General features: G+C 39.9%; 1 protein-coding gene across 1 annotated transcript in view; it reads right to left on the reverse strand.

The window, feature by feature from the left end:
- Nucleotides 1-905: 905 nt before the first annotated feature.
- MLIP (muscular LMNA interacting protein) overlaps nt 906-23,525 on the reverse strand; it is a gene marked incomplete at both ends in the record, with an annotated part of 286,062 nt that continues 263,442 nt past the window's right edge. Inside the window, 2 exons of the mRNA XM_081247370.1 lie at nt 906-1,040; nt 2,122-2,226. Coding sequence (XP_081103496.1) covers nt 906-1,040; nt 2,122-2,226 — 240 coding nt within the window. The remainder of the gene's footprint in view (nt 1,041-2,121; nt 2,227-23,525) is intronic.

A 23,525-nucleotide genomic window follows, 5' to 3' on the forward strand; every position in this document is an offset into this window, starting at 1 on the left:
ATGAGGTGGACCTCCTAACCTGGTATCTCTCTGGCCTCAATTTAAACCATTTTACCCCTCAATCTTATTGGTCTGGTCATCACACTAACCTTGCCCTTCCTCACACACTCCCATCTTAAGACCCTTGCACTTGCTGTTCCTTCTGCCTGAACCATGCTTCCCTGATATACACATGGATCAATCTCTCATCTCTTTCAAGACTTTTTTTCAAATGACACCTTCTCAGAGAGACCTTGCCTACATTTCCTACCTAAAATGACACCCCATCTCCAGCCCCAGCTCACTTTATCTCCATTCTCTGTGCCTATTACTAATATATTAACATTATATTCATCAATCTTATTTATTTTCTGTATTTCCTCTCCAGAAAGCTCTACAAAATCATAGAATTTTGTCTATGTATAATTTGTCTGTTGACCATTTTATCTTCATCACTTAGTTCCTGACACATATTAGGCACTCAAAAAGCATTTATTCATTAAATATATGAATCCTAGAATTTGCATTTTCTACCCCTGTACCATGTCTATCGGGTACTGCTGGAGATGATCCACCAGCTCATAGAATTGCTACCACAACAAATTTTTTGACTTTGGTCTCAGATAAGCTCTTAAGTGCTGCTCATATTTCTTTAACTTGTTCCCTTTGGAGCCATTACAAACCTTGATTTCCTAACTTCCTAGAGAGCGTCACTTTCTAGGGAAGACATTCTCTCAGAGGTTACCAAGAAAACAAAGACAGCAAATGTTAATCTCATGCCTTCCTGTCATCAAACTCATAAACCAATCTACATTTGCAACCATCCTCCCCATCTTCCTTCCAGACTCAGAAGATGAGGTGTTATCCTGTTCCCGGGGAATTCTTCCATCTATGATTTTTAGTCTTCCACCATTTCTCTTAGTCCTTCACTTATCACTTGGTTCATATACATCTTCAACCTTTTTCTCACCCCATGACTTCAGCCCCTGAGTAGGATTCAGCAGACGCTGTTGACACTCTGTCCGTATTCCCATCATCCATACCATTTTAGGACAAGCTGGCTGAAATTGCATCCCTATGAGTTAGTGATCAGAGCTCCCTTCTTCCCCAGCCCCACTGCATAACAATCCAGAAGTGCTAAGAATTAACACCCTTCCTGTAACCCAGAAGAAGCCCTTTAAATAACTCATGGAAGAGTTGATGTATAAGTACCCCACTCTCCTTATTCTTTGATGGGTTATCTCTGATACCCACATACACATAACTCTCACCCTGAGGTAAGAGTGGGAGCCCCACAGTCAGAAGGGATTAACAGTGGTGACCTAACTTATTTGTTTACAGCACATGGTTAAATATTACAGTTTAAGTGTATCTACTGATTATACTATCTCACTTCAATCATTTCACTGTCTCAAAATTTACGAAAGCTTTCAAATATCCCTGCAAAAAACTTCACATTGAAAGTGACATATTTGACACCAGTTCTACTACTAATATATTCCTGTAGCCTAGAAGTTTTCAATAGGGGATGACTTTGCCTCCCAAGAGAAGTTTAGCAATGTCTGGAGACTGTTTTGATTGTCTGGACCACAAGCATCTGGTGGATGGAGGCTAGGGAAGCTTCAGAGCTTCCTAGAATGCACAGGACAGAATACACAACAAAGAATTATCTGGCCAAAATTGTCCATAATGACACTGGCAATTAATGCTGATTGACACATTATAAACATTTTAAAACAACTAACAAGAAATCAGAAAAAAATAAAATGCTCGTATTTACTTGCAATTTGGATTTACAAGAAGGTTGATCAGATGAATTTCCAATAAATGATTCTTTGACATAATAATCAATAACTGTAATACATAAATACTGGGGTGGATTTCCAAAAACTGGAGGTGTAACATATGCATAACTAGAAAGGTGAGAGTCCACCATGTCACACCCTCTTTCAACATGACCATTCTCCTTGGATGAGCTTCATTTCTGATGAGAAGAAAATGCTGCATTTCCTCTTCTTGTGATTTTTACTACCTTCATTACAAAGGAACAATGGAGGAAATCAGCACCTTTGGATGTGTCCTAGGAAAGAATGAAGTCAGTCAAATAAGTTGTCTTAACACTATATTTTAGCTAGATGTTACGAAAAAGGACTGGACACTGGAGATTTTAGTCACATTTATCCAATCGTCCCCTCTTATCCACAGTTTCCCTTTCCGTGGTTTCAGTTCCCCACAGTCAATCGTGGTCTGAAAAAATTAAATGGAAAATTCCAGAAATAAACAATTCGTAAGTTTTAAATTGTGCACTGTTCTGAGTAGTGTAATGAAATCTCACACCGACAAGCTCCATCCCACCCAGCATATGAATCATCACTCTTTCTGTCATGCCCAGGTTGTATGTGCTACCCACCCATTCATCACTTAGTGGCCATCTCGGTTATCAGATCAACTGTTGGGATATCCCAGTCCTTGTGTTCCAGGAACCCCTATCTTACTTATAATGGCCCCAAAGCACAAGAGTAGTGATACTGGCAATTCAGATATTCTCTTACTGTGACTAATTTATAAATTGAACTTTACCATAGGTATGTATGTATAGGAAAAACATAGTATTATACATACAGGTTGGTACTATCCAAGGTTTCAGACATTCACTGGGGCTTTTAGAATGTATGCCCTGTGGATAAGAGGGTAGTACCATAATTGGAAGTTTTTAGATATATTTAAATAGGCAAAAATGGGAAGAGATGGAGAGAAAGAGAGAGAACTCAAATTTTAGAGTAAAGAATTTCAATGAGACATAAAGAAAACTTTTGCCTACAAGATGTAGTTGTCTTTGGATTAGGTTGCTAAGAGGGACTGGAAGATTTTATACATTGTAATTACAATATATGTCTGTATATGTACATATATATGTCTATTTAATAAACAATACACATTGTGTGTTAGAGAGTGCACATAATCTCTTTGGATCTTGCAGTAGTCCATGATGGTAGAAATTATAATTATTATCCCTATTTTCATTTTTACAGATGAAGAACTAAGACTCAAGTGACTATGCAAGTTCACAGCCAATGATGAAGCTGTTGACCCCAAGATCAGGGCACACATCCCTGCCCCCATCCAGCCTTTCTGTTTAAGTATTCACCTGGTCATCTTGAATAACCCTGCCCTTGGCCTATGACACGGATAATCTATCCAGATTCTTTCCAACGCAGTGAATCCTGAGGTGAGGAGAATATGAGAGGGGGTGGAGATCTAGCAAAGGATCATGAGGTTTTTCACTGACTGGTTCTACATTGTAAAAACACTCAAGTGAAACCCTACTCCTCTGTGGAAGTTTACCAGTTAATGCAGACTTGGTCTCTAATTATACATTATCGAGAAAATTGAAAAAAAAAATAGATCCATGAAATGGAAAAGAGAATCTTACAATAGCTCCCTAACAAGTAATAGTTCAGGATGCTGGGGCCAGGTCTAGGCATGTAGCAATTTGTCTCAAAATCTTCTCACCTCTCACAGTAATTAAACAGATACTTTGGTTTTATGTTCCCTTTGTCTTTTTTTTTTTTTTGAAATAACAAGGTCAACATCCTTTTCCATTTAAAAAAAATGTTTTCCAACATAGAATTGCATGCACAGCTATTTATGTAGCATTCATTTGCAGATTAAGAGAGTCTAGTGGGAATATTTGGTTTAGACCAATAGGCACCAAAGCAAACCTCTAATGGGCCAAGAGAATGCACCCAATTTGGGCCTGGCAGGAAAAGAGGCCCTGACCGAGGCTGCATTTTACCTCCCACCTGGTCTCCACTCTGGTTCAAAGACCTCCTACAGAGATATGCTGCCCATTCTTTGTCTTGATGCAAATAGGGGAGGAGCCTATGAAATCTCATAATGATAAGACCCAAAAAGATAGAAAAAAAAATCAAAGAAAATGAAAGAAAATGCAGGAAGGCAAAGGAGATCATAAAAGACTACAACAGAGAAAAAGCTAACAGAAAAAAAGTTATTAGAGGAAAAGGCATGCATATGAGTGAGAACAAAATTTTCTTTCACATCAAAATTCTAATTTCAATATATTTAAACAGGAAACAATAGGGGATGCAAACAGTTATCCTCTAGAGCTAATAAAATTTTTTAAATTAATGCTTTATTTCACATGAGGCAGTTGAAAATAAGAAATAGGCCTGCCATCTAATTCTCTTAGCATGCTTTTAGCAGAGCAACGCTTTGAGAAAAAGCAGTTTTAGTCACTCATTATTTTATTCAAAAAAAAATATATATATATATAAAACTTCTAATGTACTCCAGGCACTACTATATTTGGGGGATGTACAGATTAATAAAACCTAATCCTAATCCTTACAGAACAACCCAGTATAGCCAGGGAAGCCAGATTGTAAAAACATCTTTGCATGGAGCCTTGATAAGTGTTATTACAGAGACCGTCAGAGGGTTTAATAAGAGCACAAAAGATGCAGTGGCCAACCCTTCCTGGTGGAATTAGGAAGGATGTTACTAAGGAAATGACATTTCATTTGAGGCTTAAAGTAAGTAAGTAGGATATTTGTCATGTAAAGTAGATATAATTCTAGACTGAGAAACAGAACATAACACAGGACACATCTGAAAAATTAGTAGGGGCCAGATACTTTTGGATCTTGAATGACAAGGACACACCAAGTACAGACTTCATGTTAAAAATAAGAAGGAATATTAGTCAGTTGTTTTCTCTCACCCCCAAACTTGTTTAACTAACAACATACATTTTCCTTTAGGGATCTGCTCTTCCTGCAAGCCATGAAGTCTTGGTGAAGGTGACCATCATAGGTCTTCATCTCATCACTTCTCATCACTTCTAGAGATCTCATGTGACATAAGCTGAGCCCATCACTCTCTCTTGAGAATTGAATCTTGAGTGGAGTGATTTATGATTTATTCAGATACTGACACCCCCACAACTGGCCAGGAGGTACTGACCAAGATCCTTGGTCAGTCAGCTTTTCTTTAATTTCTGTGACTACCAATATCCTTCAAAAAATTCTTTTGGGGAGACCTTCGATTAACCATAGTCAGTATCTGTCATTTTTAACTAATGAATCCTTGGGACAGGAAGTTATTCCAAATTCATAACAAGACAAGGATATGGTCAGGATGGCATTTTTTGATAGATCATCATGCTAGCAGAACAGAGGATGGATCAGATGAGGGTGAGACTGGAAACTGGAAAACTATTGCAGGAGTCTCAGCAAGGATGATGAGAACTTGGCCTTGAAAAGTGGTTCTGAAATAGAGTAAAATAAGAGAGATATGAAGCAGGTAATACTTGTAAAATGTTTCACTGAATGTGGAGATAAAGGGATAGGGGTCACCCAGGATGAGTTCCAGGGTTCTTGCACTTATGACTAGCTAGTAGCACTAGCTACAGAAGAAGAAGTTTGGGGCAAAAGTTAGCTCAGTTTGGAATCTATTGTTTGATTTTCTGGTGGCTTCTCCAGATGGGGATGTCTAATGAGAAACTGACTTCCATCTTTGCTAGAGTGTAGATTTGCAAGTCATCAACATATAGTAGTAAGAGCCATGAACATGAATGGCAGTGCCCATGGTCAGCCAGGGCTAAGGCAGGACTCTGGAAGGAAGCTATTTGAATAGTCTAAATGTGTTTGTAGATGTGTTTGCAAGGAATTTTATTTTAGAACCTCATGGGCTATACTGAAAGATTTTTTGTAATTTTTTTCATAAACTATATGAAAATTCCAAATATTCCTCAGATATTTGTTTTATGAGAGACATCACGATATATCAGAATGATTCTTAGCTTTGGATTCAAGTCAAAAGTAGACTGAAATTCCTTACCAGCCATGTGACACGAGTCAAGTTATTTTATCTTCTTATGGGCTTGGTTAACTCACATATCAAAATAGGAAGCATAATACCAATATTATAGAGTTGTTTTGAGGATTAAATAAAATAATCTATGAGAAAGTACTGGAAACATGCAGAAGCTCCTTTCCTTGCAAAGGATTAGTTCACAAAATGCTGATCTTAAGCCAATGTATTTAAAATCCAAAGGGACTCCACTGTTTCAGCTTGTGGTCCTAATGCATTCTCCTAAAATGACTTAAAACTAAACCTAATCTTATCTTCTTTGTTGATTTGTATTTATTTAGTAATATCTTTCAAAACCTAACTGTTTCATCTATATGAAAATGTGTGAATAAAGCCAGCCACTTTCTCAATGATCTCTGCACAAGTGAAAAGGGTGTTCCTAGAATATAGCAATAGAGTTTACTGCCTCATCACTACTTTTAATTTGCAAAATGTGGAAAAGCTTTGAGCATGTGGAATGTCCACTAGCTTGAGGCAATCATCCTAAATGTACAATTCCAGTACACCTAATGTTTAAAAGCCCTTTCATTTACAAACCCATCACCTCCCTCTGAACTCCTAACCCAGTGGTGTGCACACCGGCTGCAGAATAGAATCACCAGGGAAGTAAAAATTATAAAAAATAAAATTAAACCAGTCTCCAGGTCTTATCCCAAGAAATGATGATCTCATCAGTACAGTATGAAATATGGTAAGACTAAAAAACAGCTGCTGGAACCACACACTCAAAAGCTGTTTCATTTTTTCAATCACTTTTTCTCATCTCTTGTCTATTAATTTCAATGTTCCAGACCCAGGGCCTTCCTTCAAGTATTTCATGATTTGTGATATGTCCTCTGGATTCATTGAAAAATGAGTCATTCCATTTACTTGTGCAATACTCATCCATTTCTTTATCACTTTTAATTTATAAAAATTATCTCTGGGCTTCCCTGGTGGTGCAGTGGTTGAGAGTCCGCCTGCCAATGCAGGGGACATGGGTTCGTGCCCCAGTCCAGGAAGAACCCACATGCCGCGGAGCGGCTGGGCCCATGAGCCATGGCCGCTGAGCCTGCGGATCTGGAGCCTGTGCTCCGCGACGGGAGAGGCCACAACAGTGAGAGGCCTGCATACCGCAAAAAAAAAAAAAAAAAAAAAATTATCTCTACTTTCCATCCCATCATGTCTTTTTCAGTTTGGCACTTATTTTGTACTATCTACCAGAATGGGGTTTATCATGATGATAAATTATCTCAAAACTAACACATGGGGCCTCCCTGGTGGCGCAGTGGTTGAGAGTCCGCCTGCCGATGCAGGGGATACGGGTTCGTGCCCCGGTCCGGGAGGATCCCATATGCCGCGGAGCGGCTGGGCCCGTGAGCCATGGCCGCTGAGCCTGCGCATCCGGAGCCTGTGCTCCGCAAGGGGAGAGGCCACAACAGTGAGAGGCCCGCGTACCAAAAAAAAAAAAAAAAAAAACTAACACATGAGTGGCAGATTTCCTGTCTATGACTCAAGAAACACAATGACCAAAAATGACCTAACATTACTACTAACCCCATCTATTGGTGATGGGTGCTTTTAATTGCAGGGTAATTTCATTCACAGAGTGAGAGTCCATGAATTGAAAATTTATAAGTGGAAACGCTTCTGTGAAATAATACCATTTTCAGCAACATGGATGTAACTAGAGATGATCATACTAACTAAAGTAAGTCAGAAAGAGAAAGAAGAATACCATATATATCACTTATATGTGGAATCTAAAATATGATATAAATGAACCTATCTATAAAACAGAAACAGACTCAGACATACAGAACAGATTTGTCGTTGCCAAGGGGGTTGGGGGAGGGATGGATTGGGAGGCTGGGGTTAGCAGATATAAGCTTTTAGATATAGAATGAATAAACAACAAGGTCCTACTGTATAGCACTGGGAACTATATTCAATATCCTGTGACAACTATAATGGAAAAGAATATAAAAAAAGAATGTAGGGCCTCCCTGGTGGCGCAGTGGTTGAGAGTCTGCCTGCCGATGCAGGGGATACGGGTTCGTGCCCCGGTCTGGGAGGATCCCATATGCCGTGGAGCGGCTGGGCCCATGAGCCATGGCCGCTGGGCCTGCGCATCCGGAGCCTGTGCTCCGCAACGGGAGAGGCCACAACAGTGAGAGGCCCGCATACCGCAAAAAGAAAAAAAAAAAAAAAAAAAAAAAGAATGTATATATATATATATATATATATATGTATGTATGTATATGTATATATGTAAAACTGAATCACTTTGCTGTACAGCAGAAATTAACACAACATTCTAAATCAACTATACTTCAATTTAAAAAAAATAAAAGCTTCTGTACCAGATATATAATAGCCACTCAATATATATTAGTTTCTTCTCTAGATTATGCCCTTGCTCCACCCCTCCCTTTCCTATCATTCACCTTTGGATAAAAATATGCATTAGGCAGACCTTAAATTGTCTAACCTTAAATTCTAAGCTCTTGTGGGCTATTAATATTTGGCAATCTATTTCTTCTTTTCTTAGAATAGAAGGGAGTTTGTATTTATAAGTGGGAATCCTGAGGGCATTCACTTCCCATTTACTCACAGAGACAATGGTAACAACCCATTTGAAAATGATGTTCAATCAGACCAGAATGAGGCAAATGAGATAAAACACTGTGTGAGATGGTTGTGTGTGGGTTGAGGGAAGGATGACAGTTCCAGAAAAGGATGGGGCTCCCCGTTTCTCATCATAAATAGGCACATTTTTGTGTGTTTTACAGAAATCGTATGTTGTGGGTCCTTCCCTCCCCAGCGTGAGGCAGGAACCACAGCTCATTGGAAAACCTGAGTCATTTTGAGCAGCTGCTCTAGTGAAAACCAGGAGAAAGAAAGGGAAGTGTTTCCATTACCACAAACAAACAAAAGGGAGATTGGAGATGAAGGACTACCTCTAAAATATTTCAAAGCTCCAAGAACAAAAAAAAAAAAAAAAGAAAGAAAGAAAGAAACAGGAACACATCTCTTCCACAATACAGAGGGATAGAAATAACACACCTAAAATATCTCATTCAAAGCACTGTGTTCAAGAAAAGAAAGTGTTGGGTTTGGAATTAAAGAGGACCAAACTTGGGTTTCGACTTTAGCCCTCAAATTTTGGTGTATTTTTTTTAGAAGTCACTTAATACTTCTGTGAATCAGTTTCTAAGTGAAATGACAATAAATAGACCAGTTCAGCATATTTTTCTCCCGTGCAGGCTGTCTGTGTGAAGGACATCAACAGTAAAGACCATGAGCCAAGCTGAACCTTCTTCCATGTTTCTGACCCTCCTGCAACATGGTGCAAATCTCATGCCCATACATTTTTGCTGCTGGGCTCAGAGTCAGTCTAGGCATCTAATGACCATCTGAAGCTGTATCGGCCTCTGTACTCCAATACTGAATTAAATCTTGGAGACAGAATTTGGAGTGAAGTAGAAAAGAATAGCTTTATTGCTTTGCCAGGCAAAGAGGGCCACAGCAGACTAATGTCCTCAAAACAGTGTGTCCCAACCTGGAGGGGGTAGTGAGGAGTCTTATAGTAATGGTTCAAAGAAGGCATGATCCACTCCTGGACATTGTTCTGATTGGTTGATGGTGAGGTAAGTGGGAGTCAGAATCATCAACCTTCTGGTTCCAACCAGTCTGGGGTCTACGTGCTTGTGGGCAGCATACAGTTAATTTCTCCCACCTGGTGGGGGTTTCAGTATCTTCAAAACAGTGCAAAGGTATTGTTATGTGTATCCCTTGAGGGGGAACCTGGACCCTGCCCCAAGGCTGCACTATTGTTTCTTGACTGCTCCTCCCTTGTCTCTGCATCCCTTCCCTTCCCTGATTAATAAATGCTTGAACCTGCCCATTGGAACTCAGGGAAGGTCATGGAGGCTGAATGAAGCCTATTTCCTGTAATCAAGAAACAGAGGACACAGAATGGCTTTTGTGACCAGGAGCCGAACAGGGTCCTGCTCGGTATCACATCTAATGAATTTGTATCAGATTCTGTCTTATATTTTTATACCCCCAAAGCAACAAAATCTTCAGCATTATAAAGCCTAGTTCAGTTGTGTAAAATTTACATCACCAAATAGCTCTCCTAGCTTCTGTGTCTAAAATAATGACACAGCTTATTTTATAGCTGTCCACAAAAATATATTGGTACTTATGTTAAAAGATTCCTTTTAGATAATTTTTCAAAACAACTCCTAGTTTGAGTTTGAGACATCACTTAGATAAAAACTAGTTGCAGATTTTTAATAGTAATTTTTTTGGCTTGCCTGCCCTTCTATGAGGTGGAAGTTTGTTCTTCCACTTACATTCAGGTACCCAGATGCCTACAGTATCATGAAGAAGGGAAAATGAGAAAATTGCTTTATACTGTATGACAATATTGAGATTGACTTATGCAATTTTAAAAGTAAAGGGTAAAGTTTTCTGGAATTCTATTGCTTTCTCTAAAGGACCAACCAACAAACAGAGACCATTCCCAGGAAAATGATATACTCAGATGATTTTAGATCAGATTATTTAGGAATCTCATTCCTCACATAGCTTCATTTATTGGCTATGATGCCTTTTGAAATCTATATCTCCATCTAGATTTTGCTTCAAATTCCTCATTCACATTTTAACTGTATACTGGATATGTCCACTTAAATATCTCTCAGTGATCTTAAACGCAACATTTGTAAAACTAAATTTACCTTCTGCCTTTTCCATTCCACTCTCTTTTTGCTTCCATTCCCACCCACAACACACACACACATACACATACACACACACACACACACACACCCTTTCTATGTTCCAATATTTGTCAGAATAGGCTAGCCTTATTCTGTATAAACAAACAGTCCCAAAATCTCAAAGCATAACATATGAAGTTTATTTCCAGCTCACACAAAGTCCTCTCTTGACTGGGCAACAATCCAGAGCAGCTGCCCTCCATGGCCTGACTCAGGGTTCTCAGCTGCTTTGATTCTGTGGCTCTACCATCTCCACATATGGCCTCCCTGCTTCTTGCCAAAGAGGAAGAAAGAGAGGAGAGGATGGCACCAAGGTTTCTATGGCTTCATCCCAGAAGTAGCAGTCATCACCTCCACTGCCATCTCATTAGCTGGTGATGGTTACACGATCTCTCCTCACTGGAAGGGTGTTACCAAGTCTAGTTGTCCACATGGCAGAAAGAAGGAACAGGAAATAAAAACCACAGAGCATTGTCTTTAACTAAATGTCCAATTGCAGATTCCCAGGCTAGAACCTATGACTTCATCCCTTTTTCTCCATCACCCCCACACTCCATCCATGCATAAGTGGATACCATTAATTTTGTTTTCTCTATATCTCCTTAGTCAGTCCACTTTTCTTTATTCCCCCACTTAGTAAATTCAAACTCATATCACCTCTGTATTTGATGACCACAGCCACTGTCTCACAGGGCTCCCTGCCCACAGTATTCTCTCCATTTAATTCTCTATACAGCAACCATGGTGATCCTTTACAAATACCAACATGATCATGTTGACTTAACCTCCAGCTTAAAATCCTTCAGTAGCTCCCCGTTTCTTTAAAACAAAATGTCCAAACCTGCAAATATGATTTATAAGACCCTGTATTACTTGGTATGTGTTACCTCTCTAACTGCACCTTTTATAAATTCACTCTTTGTAGTAGATGCGGTGCTGTGCTGCACAGAGCCCCTTCAAGTCCCAGGCCCTTCTCTAGAGTCACTAGAAGGTGGTCAGCTAACGGCTCATGGATGAAACCCTTTTCCAGAATTGCCTTCTACCAAAGGAAGCTGCCTCACCCTAGTTTACTCCTTCACTTGCCACCCCACTCCCCGGGCAACATTATCCAAGGTCAGTGGAAGATACAAAGGCCCTCTCCTTGCTTCAATCTGTGATACATTTAAAGAGCCATAGTGATTCTAGAACACACTATGTGGGAGCCCGAGATCCCTGTTGTAACTTCATCACATCCCAACTTCTCCCACTGCCCAGTCCTGCCTCCCACCCCCACTGACAGGTGCTGTCAACTGAACACACTTTCCAATATCCTCCTACACTGACGTCTCTGTCCTCGACTCCATTTCTGGGGGAACCTAAAACGTGTCTCAAACTCTGTGCTGCAGCCACTTGAAATACTCACAGCACCTAGAAAAGTCCTTCTAGACCTTTGCTCATGTGATGTCTGAGGCCTGGAACGCCAATCCCACCTCCCTGATTTTGCCTGATCTACTCATCCTCAAGGACGTGAAGATCAGATCACATCAAGTCAACAAAGAACATCACAATCTAAAGAAGCCCTCTCATCAAGTCCATACTGAGTTAGGGGATATATATATTTCCTTCTGCCCTCAAAATCCTACCTACTGTATAGCACAGGGAACTTTACTCAATATTCTGTAATAACCTATGTGGGAAAAGAATCTGAAAAAGAATGAATGTATGCATATGTATACACCTGAAACTAACATAACATTGCAAATCAACTATACTCCAATAAAATTAATTTTTAAAAAAATGAACTTACCCAGACTCTGAGCAATGCAATCTTATCAAATTGCATTGTAGTCCCCTGTGAAGTGGGGTCCTGAGTACTCTCAGATATACAGTGAAAACAATTTGGAGTGACAGGATGGACCTACCATAAAATCTGTGATCCCAGCTATTGGCTCTGGGCTTGAAGCTCAAATACATTGTTTTTTTTTTTTTTTTATTCTGAACATAGCCCTTGCTAGCACCCTGGGCCCTTAGCACCTTCTTCTGACCTAGGAACCTCTGAATCCTCAGAACTTTGCATGGATGCCTTGGGGAGACAGAGATCTCCCTGGATTCCTCCTATTGCACCTCCACCCCGTCACTTATAGGACATGTGGATGTGGCAGCAAGCTGAAGGCTAGGGTTCATCCAGACATCTTCAGCCTCTCCCATGTTACATCTTTCCTTTCTCTTCTCTCACCAGCCTCAGGGGTAGCAGCTGGCTTTCTCCATCTCCCCCCAATACCCTGAGATTTTCTCTGCTTCTTCAGTGAAGTCTTCCACTTATCTTTGGATAGGCTAAGGGCATAGAGCAGGACCTAGGGAGTCTTCCGGGACAGACCCTTCCCCCATATCCTCTGCTTTAGCTCCTCTCTGAGGTACCCAGATAATAGTATCTGATGCACATTTCCTGAGTTGTTTTACAGATGCCAAAACCCCAGCAATTAACTACTTGATGATCATGAGCACGTAGCTGCTAGACCTACTGGAGCTTGAGGATTGATAATGCTAACCCTTGTTACCTCACCATGAACCAATCAGAGAACGGTGCACTAGCTGACCTCTTACCATAGGATGCCCTTCCCTCACCTGGCCTTTAAAAATTCTTGCTGAAACCCATCAGGGAGTTCATATGTTTTGAGCATTTAGCTGCCCTGGACTCCTTGCTTGGCACCTGCAGTAAACACTACACTTTCCTTCATGTCAACCAGTGTCAGTAGATTGGCTTTACTGTGCATGGGTGAATGGATGAAAGTTTGGTTTGGCAACAAAGGAAAATAAAGTAATTTAGAAAATCATTTTCTCTCTCTCTTGCAGAGCTACCGACTACCTACAAAAGTCAAGAAAGCCAGCTTTAAAATTTAAGACCAATCAGTGACCTCTTTTTTATGCAATTTCTTCCCTTCTTCCTTGAAACAAGAAGCCTGAAGGCTCAGCTTGAGCTGCAGAAGAGCTGCAAGGAAACACGTTCAGGAAAGATATGAAAATGTGGGTTTCATATTTGCAAAAAAAAATGTCCTACGTCACATCTATTCATGTGTCTGCTGCTCCAGAGTATAAGTGTCCTGTCAACAGTAAGTATTTTTATTTGTCTTTGCAAATTCAGTGACTAATAAAGTGCATAGTACATGGCAGGTATGCAAACATTATTTGTTGAAAGGCATTCAGAATATCTCCACCTCTGACTTCAGGTCTATTACAATATTTCTCCTGTTCTGAAGAGTTCCATCTTCTATCTCTTTAAACTCTTGCTTCTTCTCTTTTATTTAATTTTTTTGAAAGTTAGGAACTGCTTATAATTTTATTTTGTGTTGGAGTATAGTTGATTAACAGTGTTGTGTTAGGTTAAGGTGTACAGCAAAGTGATTCAGTTATACATACACTTGTATCTATGCTTTTTCAAATTCTTTTCCCATTCCCTGTGCTATACATTAGGTCCTTGTTAGTTATCTATTTTAAATATAGCAGTGTGTATATGTCAACCCCAAACTCCCAGTCTATCCCTCCCCCCCATTTTCCCCCCCTGTAACCTTCAGTTCATTCTCTAAGTCTATGAGACATTTTTTGTTTAGTAAATAAGTTAATTTGTATAATTTTTTTCAGATTCTGCATATAAGCAATATTTGTCTTTGTCTGACTTACCTTCATTTAGTATAATAATCTCCAGGTCCATCCATATTGCTACAAATATTGCCTCTTCTCTTTTAATTTCAGTTAAAATGTATACTCTGAGACACTGGTCTCTTCCATTTTCACCAGTAATCCACACATATGGATTAATAAGTAAAACAGGCTAGATCCTTGTACATATAGTAAATATTTGCACTTGTTGCATACATTCAATGTATTTATTTTTTGTTTATTAATAATTTATTTTTTAATCTTCTTTAACTATTGCCCAGACTCTAATCTCTTAAAGACAGAAAATTATTTTTTATATCACTTGTCTTTGACTGGTATAAACTTTTTCTGCATACAATAAAAATAATGTTAACCAGCACACAGAAATATATAAGTAAAGAAGTTAGACTTTAGAATCGTAAATAACTTCAAGATATTGATTCCAATTAGGGGTTGAGGCACACATGAATTTCTAAACCTGGCTAAGGCTACATAGCTGTAACAATCAAAATAATAGATAACATTTTTTGAACTATTACTCTAAACCAGACCATGTATTAATAATTTTACATGTACTACTTCACAGCACCTTAGAACGTTACTACTGGAAAGGTTACTATTTTACAGGTGAGGTTAAATAACTTGTTCAAAGTCACACAGTTGCTAAGTGTCAAAATCATAATTCAGATTAATACATTTTAGTCCATAATCCATGATTTTAAATATTACAGTACAACACTGGCTACTTTCTGCATATCTGAGGAATCTTTCTGTTATTTCTATGGAACACACTTTCTACTTTACACACTAGTTTTCTAATGTGATGAAAGGGTTGTTATGCAGTAAGGCAATTTAAATGGACTCTAAGAGTATGGTGCTGGAACCCCAGTTTCAGTCCTCTGCTTTAAACCCAGGCAATCTCTTCTTAGGGTGTGTTTTAATGAAAGTTCCCCCCAAATGTTCCAATTTATTCTAACAAACCACCCTTCTTAATAAGTCTAAGCTAAGCTAAAAGTAACCTGGAAAACCTATATCTGAATATAATTAGAACATGGACATACTTATTAGGAGTAAAGGCTGCTGCAGGAAACATATGTACAAGGAAATCTTTGAAAAGAGATCTTTTGTCTCTAAGCGCTGCTGCAGCCACCCAAGCAGCTGCAGCTGTGAGTTTTAATATCACTATCAGTCAGTTAAACTTCTTTTGGTTACATGTAACAGAATGCAACTTGAACTAATGAAGGTAAAAATAAGAACGTCATTGGAAGGGCACATGGAGAGCTAATGTAAGCAGGGAGGCAGGTGCCCCTTAGGAGTCAGTGGTACCAGTGGCTGCAAAGCCAGAGGGAATTCAGATGAGTCCCTCTCATCATATTTCCCTCCATGCCTTTCCTTCTTTTGACTCTCATTGCAAATCACATTTCTGTGTTTATCTGTATCCAGTGTGGAAAAGGACCCTGAAAGCTTCTGAGACAATTCAACATCCAGCCACCTACATAGGAGGTGAAATTAATTCTCTCGGGTCAAAATCCAAATTTATGGGGAAGAAACGTATTAGTCCAGCCTGAAACATGTGCTCATTATGACCAACTGAATGTGGATTGAGCTATATTCTTGAACTGGGATTTTGTTTCTGTACAATTGAACTGGGAGCTGGGGGTGTCATCACAGTTGTATGTGCACCAATGCCCATGCAAGAACTGTGTAGGTAGGAGTCTGGGAATTCCTAGAAAAAAAGAGTATGTGTTGGGTAAATTAATAGATGTTCACCTCAAACAAGAAAGGTAGAAAGCATAGCTATAATTCTCAAACTTGTTTGTGTATGTCATAGACTTTGAAGAATAAAAGAATCACAACCTCAAACACCCATGAATGAGCGTATACATGGTGTATACCTTCCTGTATCTGATGCAGAGATTGGCTGAGTATGAGTGACGCTAAAGGAAAAATAAAGGACAAAGACGCTTAATGGGACTTGTTCTTGGTAATCCAAAGGAAGGCACAAGAAAACTAATCTTTATTGTGTAGGGTACAATATCAGCTCTTTTCACTTATTATCTCATTTAATCCTCACAGCAATATCTTTATGTATAAAGTGGTTTATAGTTTCTCAATTTAGCAGATGTGAAATTACCTAAAAGAGGTAATAACTTTCCTAAAATCAACTTTTTTTATTATAAACTTATTTATTTATTTATTTATTTATTTATTTATTTATTTATTTATTTATTTATTTATTTTAGGCTGTGTTGGGTCTTCGTTGCTGTGCACCAGCTTTCTCTAGTTGTGGCAAGCGGGAGCTACTCTTCGTTATGGTGCATGGGCTTCTCATTGCAGTGGCTTCTCTTGTGGAGCACTGGCTCTGGGCATGCAGGCTTCAGTAGCTGTGATTCATGGGCTCAGTAGTTGTGGCTCACGGGCTCTAGAGCACAGGTTCAGAGAAATGTACACAGAAATGCATTTTAGAATAAGAAAGGAAACAAAAATTCAAGCTCTGAAGAATTGGGGTAGCAACATATAAAATACAAATAATATGGTAAATCATATAGATGGAGAAAACATCAGGGAAAGAAGGAAAGGAGAAAAGCCTTAGTTAATGAAAAAGCTCAGGATCTGGGAGTATAAAGGCAAGACTGACCGTGTAGTGATGGAATCTGTAAAACATGCTTGGTAACTAGTTCAGGATTTCCACTGACCATTGCCTAGGAAAATCATGTCATATAAGTCAGGACTTGGACAGCCAGCCTCGTTAATGAATAGTCTACTAGTGAACTCTGAATCTCTGACCACAGTTCCCTGGGCCTAGTGGCCAGGGTTAACAACCTCATTCAATCATTTTTGCTTAGTGAAACATTATCTGGTACATATTAATCAGAAAATCTCTGAGTATAAATTCCAGGAAGATTCTGAGCTATCACTCAGTGAGGGAAGTGGTAGAATCCTCACTTCACAGATGAAGAAACTGAGGCCCAAACAGAAACACTACTCAGCCACACTCACACCAAGCATCAGGGGTAGAGCCACTGTCCTACTTCCTACCAGCACACCAAGAAGGGAAAAGCCTGAGCCTAAGGCAGGGCCAGTGTGTCCCCAAATAGAGCACGAGTTCATGCTGGCAGGGGAAGGGCCCTGGATCTGAGGTCAGAGGACACGGTCCTCAAACCAGCCACTTCAAAAATAAAGCCAGTTATCAAAACACAGCTCTGAGCCTCCAGAGGTCCTCATCCTTAATGAATTAGTCATGTTCAACTGTTGTTCAGTTCTGAGAATAGTCTAATGTTCTTATTTTAGGAAAAACAATTGGACAGAAGATTTCAGTTCACCAAGGCTGATCTCCTCCCCAACACAGGGACTGTGGCCATATGCTGATCTAGTCTTTCAATCCCTCCTTTGATGGAGCATTTTTACCCCTCTTTTCTGAAACATTTTTTATTAAAATGTTTAACCTTTTTTTTTAATTGAAGTATACTCGATTTACAATGTTTCAGATGTACAGCAAAGTATACATATACATTTTTTTCAGTTTATTTTCCATTATAGGTTACTACAAGATATTGAATGTAGCTCCCTGTGCTTTACAATAGGACTTTGTTGACTATCCATTTTATATATAGTAGAGTGTATCCGTTAATCCCAATCCCCTAATTTATCTCTCCTCCCCCGACCTTTCCCCTTTGGTAACCATAAGTTTGTTTTCTATGCCTGTGAGTATGTTTCTGTTTTGTACATAAGTTCATTTGTATCAGTTTTTTAGATTCCACATATAAGTGATATCATATGATATTTGTCTTTGTCTGGCTTACTTCACTTAGTATGATAATTTCTAAGTCCATCCTTGTTGCTGCAAATGGCATTATTTCATTCTTTTTATGGCTGAGTAGTATTCCACTGTGTGTATGTACCACATCTTCTTTATCCATTCATCTGTCAGTGGACACTTAGGTTGCTTCCATGTCTTGGCTATTGTGAATAGTGCTGCTTTGAAACTTTTAATAATACAATGATACATGAAACCATGAATGCCCTTGCACTGGCACTAACTCAGCCCTCCAGTTCCACAATGAGTAAGCCAGAATGTAGTTTAGTTTCAATTCAGCTTGATTCATAGCCTTCAGCTCATTCTCCCAAATTTTTTGACTCGATATGTAATTCAGTTATAATGAGAGACAGAGAGGCAGAATGAGAGATTGTCATTTGTTGCAAGTTCAGATCATTCCAGGTTCACTTTGGATGCAAATGTTTGGTCTTAGCTTTGGTTTGGTTTTGCTTTTCTAATGTCACTCATCCTTAAATACGTTCTGCAAAGAAAGGGCTGAAGTTTAAATACCAGGAAGACACAGAAACCCTTTCCATGGTTCCTAGAATGCACCATTCTCATCTGTGCCCCCAATGCCTTTACACCTGCAGTGCCCTCTCTGTTAATCCATCCATCCTCCTTGGCCTTGGTCGACTGTACTTCATCCTTCAGTCTCAGCCTCACCTCCATTCCTCAATGAAACCACACCCCATTCCACTGCTAAGAACTCCATGGTAACTTCTGTCTTTCTGCGAGTCTGCAAGCAACTGGAGAGTCTGGAGGGAGCTGCAGCCCAGCTCGGCACACTGCTTGACACAGAGCAGATGCTCGACAACAACAACAAAAATTTGTAAAATAATGGAATGAATCAATTGATTAATAAACCCCAAACCCATCCTCCTTGAAAGCTGCTTTTGCTCCCTGAGTTAGCCAGAAATCTTTCCTTAGGTGAAGAATATTTGACCCCAAGTAGGTCTAGTAATGATGTGAGTTCAGTCATGTTACTTAACATCTTTGTGCCTCAGTTTTCTCATCTGTAAAATGAAAATAACAATAGTAAATGTTGACATAATACAAATAAATAAGTTACAGTAATTCTTGGGGTATAATAAGAACTCGTTTAATTTGAACTATTCTTATTATTGTGAGCGTAGTAGTATATCGATGGATGATTATATGGGTGATATACTTAGGGTAGGTGGATTATGGATTGTGAAACAGCAGCACACCACCCAGCTCTTTTTTTCATTCTCAGCAGGCCCCAGACATCTAGATTATTCCAGTTCCCATACATTCTCCAAGAGACTTGAAACAGAAATCAGTCCTTTGAGTAGCCCCACAAAAGTCAGAATGTCAGCTATAGGTCCAGTATTCTCTTTTCATCTCGAGGGAGAAGTCAGGAGTTGAGAGTTTTCCTCTCAACCACGTGGCACTACCCCAAGGGTAGGGACTGTTAAGAGCCATGAATTTTCCTACTGGCTTTGATGCACCCGGTTTTGTGCTTGTCCGGAGTGTGGGAGCCTCTTAACCAGCTTCTCGATCTTTCACAAAGAGAAATGGTCCTTGTATTGTTATTGAATTGGTGTCTCCATGGCAGGAAGGAGGAAATAGGGCTTCCTACTGTAATGGAGAGAGACCATATGAGGCCTTCCAAAGTAGACCCCCATGTCCTCCGCCTGCCTTTTGTCTGTAGAAAAACTTTAGTCAAAGAATAAATTTAATCAGAGAAGTGAGAAAAGGCAGAAAGAAAAGAAAGCAGTCAAGCAAGACAAAATAATAACACTTTAGCCATTAGACAAAGTCACAGACCTTCAGTTCCTCCTCCAGGACTATAGATAATATTCTGAGCCACGTCTTTTGAGTTGTTTTGCAGATGCTGAAACCCTCACCAGGTGGAAGAAGTTAACTGTGTGCTGCTCACAAGCACGTAGACCCCAGACTGGTTGGAACCAGAAGGCTGATTTCTGCTGACTCCCAATTACCTCACCACCAACCAATCAGAAGAATGTCCAGGAGCTGATCACACACTCACAAATCCCCTGGCTCATCCTGTCTTTATAAATCTTTCCCTGAAAGCCTTCAGAGAGTTTGGGTCTTTTAAGCACTAGCTGCCTGGACTCTGCTTGGTGCCTGCAATAAAGCTATTCTTTTCTAATTCACCCAAAACTCTGTCTCCAAGATTCTATTTGGTGTAGGTGCACAGAGGCTGGGTTTTGATATCGCCACTCTGCCATCTTGCTGACTTCCCCCCGACCCCATTGTGTCTCTTTCTAAGAGCTAAGTAATTCTTACTAGAAGACCCTGAGCAGATTTCCTCTTAAATTTCATGGACCAGAATTATGTCTCTTCTTACACCATCAATGACAGTGGGTTCCAATGGCACTAGGAACTAGAACAAGTGAGTTTTAGTTTTAGAAGCAAAATATTGGGAGAACTGTTCTGCATAAAAAAAAAAAAATAGTGGTTTTTAGAAATTGAGAGGAAGGAAAGATGCAGTAGAACACAAAAGGTGTCAACATTTCAGGAAGACTATGCTTTGTGAAGCCTGTACCTATATAAGCAATTTGAGTCAGCAGAAATCAGCCTGTCAGCACCCTGTAGAGGTCCAATCTTGCATGATTCTGGGAAAGAAATAACACATAGGGCAGCCAGAATGATCCATTCACCCGACCAATTTCCTAAAACTGAGGCCTGGCTGCAGAACCATGGGACAACACTCTAGGCATAAATCTCTATGCATCTTAGAGGACCTAGCTGCCCCAAGTATGATGTAGATGATTGAGATATCCTGAATGGGAGATACAGGGTCTAGCTAGAGCCTATGATGTTTCCTACCCAAACTCAGGATGCCCCATTTGGGTGGTGGTGTTGACCTGTACTCATTCCAGCAATTAAAGAGGGGTCCAGACATTTTTGAAGAAAACACTTCAAAGCTCAGCCACCCCTAAACTGGAGATTCCAGAGCATCAGCCCCAGTTGCCCAGTGATAAGGGGAGTACAGGGGATCTGGGTTGATTTAGACAATCAGAGAGAACTGTCCTTGGGGAGGAGGAATAAGACCACAGAGGAAAGTGTTGTCCAAGAGCTAACTTGCAATACATCAGGGCAGGAGTCATAACAGGTTTCCTCTTGAACGTGAACTACAGCCATTGAATTATGGCTGCCTGGACCTCTGTGTGGGAGATTCTGAACCCAAACCTAGGCTCCGTAGCTCAAGACCATGATCATGAAAGGATTCTTTATGAGTACTGGATGGGGGTGGGGGAAACTGATGTCAGATGTTTTCCACTCTGGCTGAGAAGAGTTGTCTCAACCCCTTACACCTTGGATCTCTATAAAAGCTTACATAAACCATCATATTGGTACTCATTGGTTTGTATTGAAATGTTCAGGAACTTGTCCATCCTGTTTTCATGGTCTCAACACTCTGATCTTTGCTGAGAAGCTGAACAGATTGGACTATAATGTTTGGATGCAGGTTGTTTTGGTAGAAATAACATAGTAGGAGAGCCAAAAGGCCTTGTGCTAGGTTTATCCATCACTACCTTATTTGACCTCAGTCAAATAATCCTTCAGATTCAAGGCTTTCATCGATGATATGAAAACAATAACACCTAAGTGACAACTGCACTGAGCTAGAGGGCCTAGAAGTCTCTGAGAATTGGAAAACTTAAGGTGAATAGGACACCATATTCAAACAAATTTCCTGTCTTATAAGTTGCCTTCAAAGATGGTAAAGCCTGAGGTTTCAAAGCTCATATCTCCAAGTAGAGAGATACTCAGGGACATAAGAGCCCTAACACATTGCTGGTGGGAATAAAAATGAGGACATGCATTCTAGAGAATAGCAGTCTGGGAGCATTTCATCAAATTAAGCACATACAGACTTAAATGATTCTAAACCTGGGTATATATTCCAGAGAAATTCTCACAAAGGTCCACAGGAGGTTACATGCAACAATACACATCACAGCTGTTCCTGGTAGAGGGTTGCATCCTGAGAGCTCACCGTGGGGCAGGTGGGCAGGTGAGATGTGAAGACCGCACCCCAGGTAGCTGTGAGGAAACAATCCACTAGCTATTTATAGACAATGTGGATAGAGCTTAAAAACCATGTGCTAAGTGGAAAAAGAAAAGAAACAAAATATAAACTATAATGTCATTTACTTTTATTAAATATATATGCAGAGAAAAACAATGCACATCCTCAAAACATATATAGGCAAAGAATATTTATCAAACACAAGAATGTGTGCTTATAGCAGAAGGGAAGATAGAAATTGTTATAAAAGTTAATCAATCAATTATCCAATCAACAAGTACACAGAAGAGGGGGTCTTGTCCAAACTTAACAGCAATGAACTGGGGAGTGTGATCAACTCAACCTTTTATTCTTAAAGTCAAAAATGAATGGACAAATGATTGAATAAATAACTTGGTGTTAGAATCTGATTATCTGGATGTTAATTCTGTCTCTACTACTTACTAGCTTGATTTAACCTTTTGGAGCCCATTCTTACAAACATAAAATATGAAAAATACTATTACCTGTCTCACAGGCTCATTGTGAAGGTTAAATCAAATTCATGGTGCCTGACACATGATCAGAGCACACTGAATACTAGAGATGGTTATCAATAATCTAAAGTGATGCCTCACACAATTTAGCAGGTAGAGATTTTTGTTTTGGGGAGGAGAGAGAGCAGAAAGCTTTACTAAGGCTCCACTGCTTCTCACGCACTAATGGAGGAGATGATGAGAACTTTGTATTTCCAGGTGCCACGTGATGACTGGCAATGGAGCCTTCCAAAATGGCCTGTGGCAGGATGATGGGGGTGATGGAGCAGTGGTCTGAGGGAGCCATGGCTCAGACAGAGCTGGCTCCCAGGGGAGCATGGGTTGTGTGCAAGGGTATAGTCTCTACTGAGAGTCCTCTGCTACCAGGAGCTCACTGTCCAGAACTATTGTGGACTCTTCCTTAGTTTGTTGCCCCAGTAGAAGGCTAGAAAAAGGAAGCCACTTAGAGAAGGTGAACACAGGATACTGAGGATGGCAGCTGGGAAAGAAAGAGACCACAGCCAATATGGTGGGCATTGGGCCTTCTGTAGGTTGGCTCTGGGATTGTCACCAACAGTGTGGTTTGCTCTATGGTCTTGGCTGCTCCCAAGATTATGGGTACAAACTAACTCTGAAGTAGCCTTTGCAAGAATCATGTGGTGATGGTCAGAGAGACAGTGATGTTAGAAACATTCCAGCAACACCACCTCAACATGTTATACAGTTAATGGCATGTGCTGTCCCATCAAGCACAGAACCCAAACAGAACAGGAAAATAGCACGCATTTTGTGAAAATACCAACTTTCTCACATTCAAGAGCTCCCCCAATGAACTCCTGAAAGAAGGCAGGGGCTCCTTTTTATTTATTTATTTTTTTTTTAATTTATTAATTGTT

This window comes from Mesoplodon bidens, assembly GCF_964165515.1.
Source record: "Mesoplodon bidens genome assembly, chromosome: 10".
NCBI lineage: Eukaryota > Metazoa > Chordata > Mammalia > Artiodactyla > Ziphiidae > Mesoplodon > Mesoplodon bidens.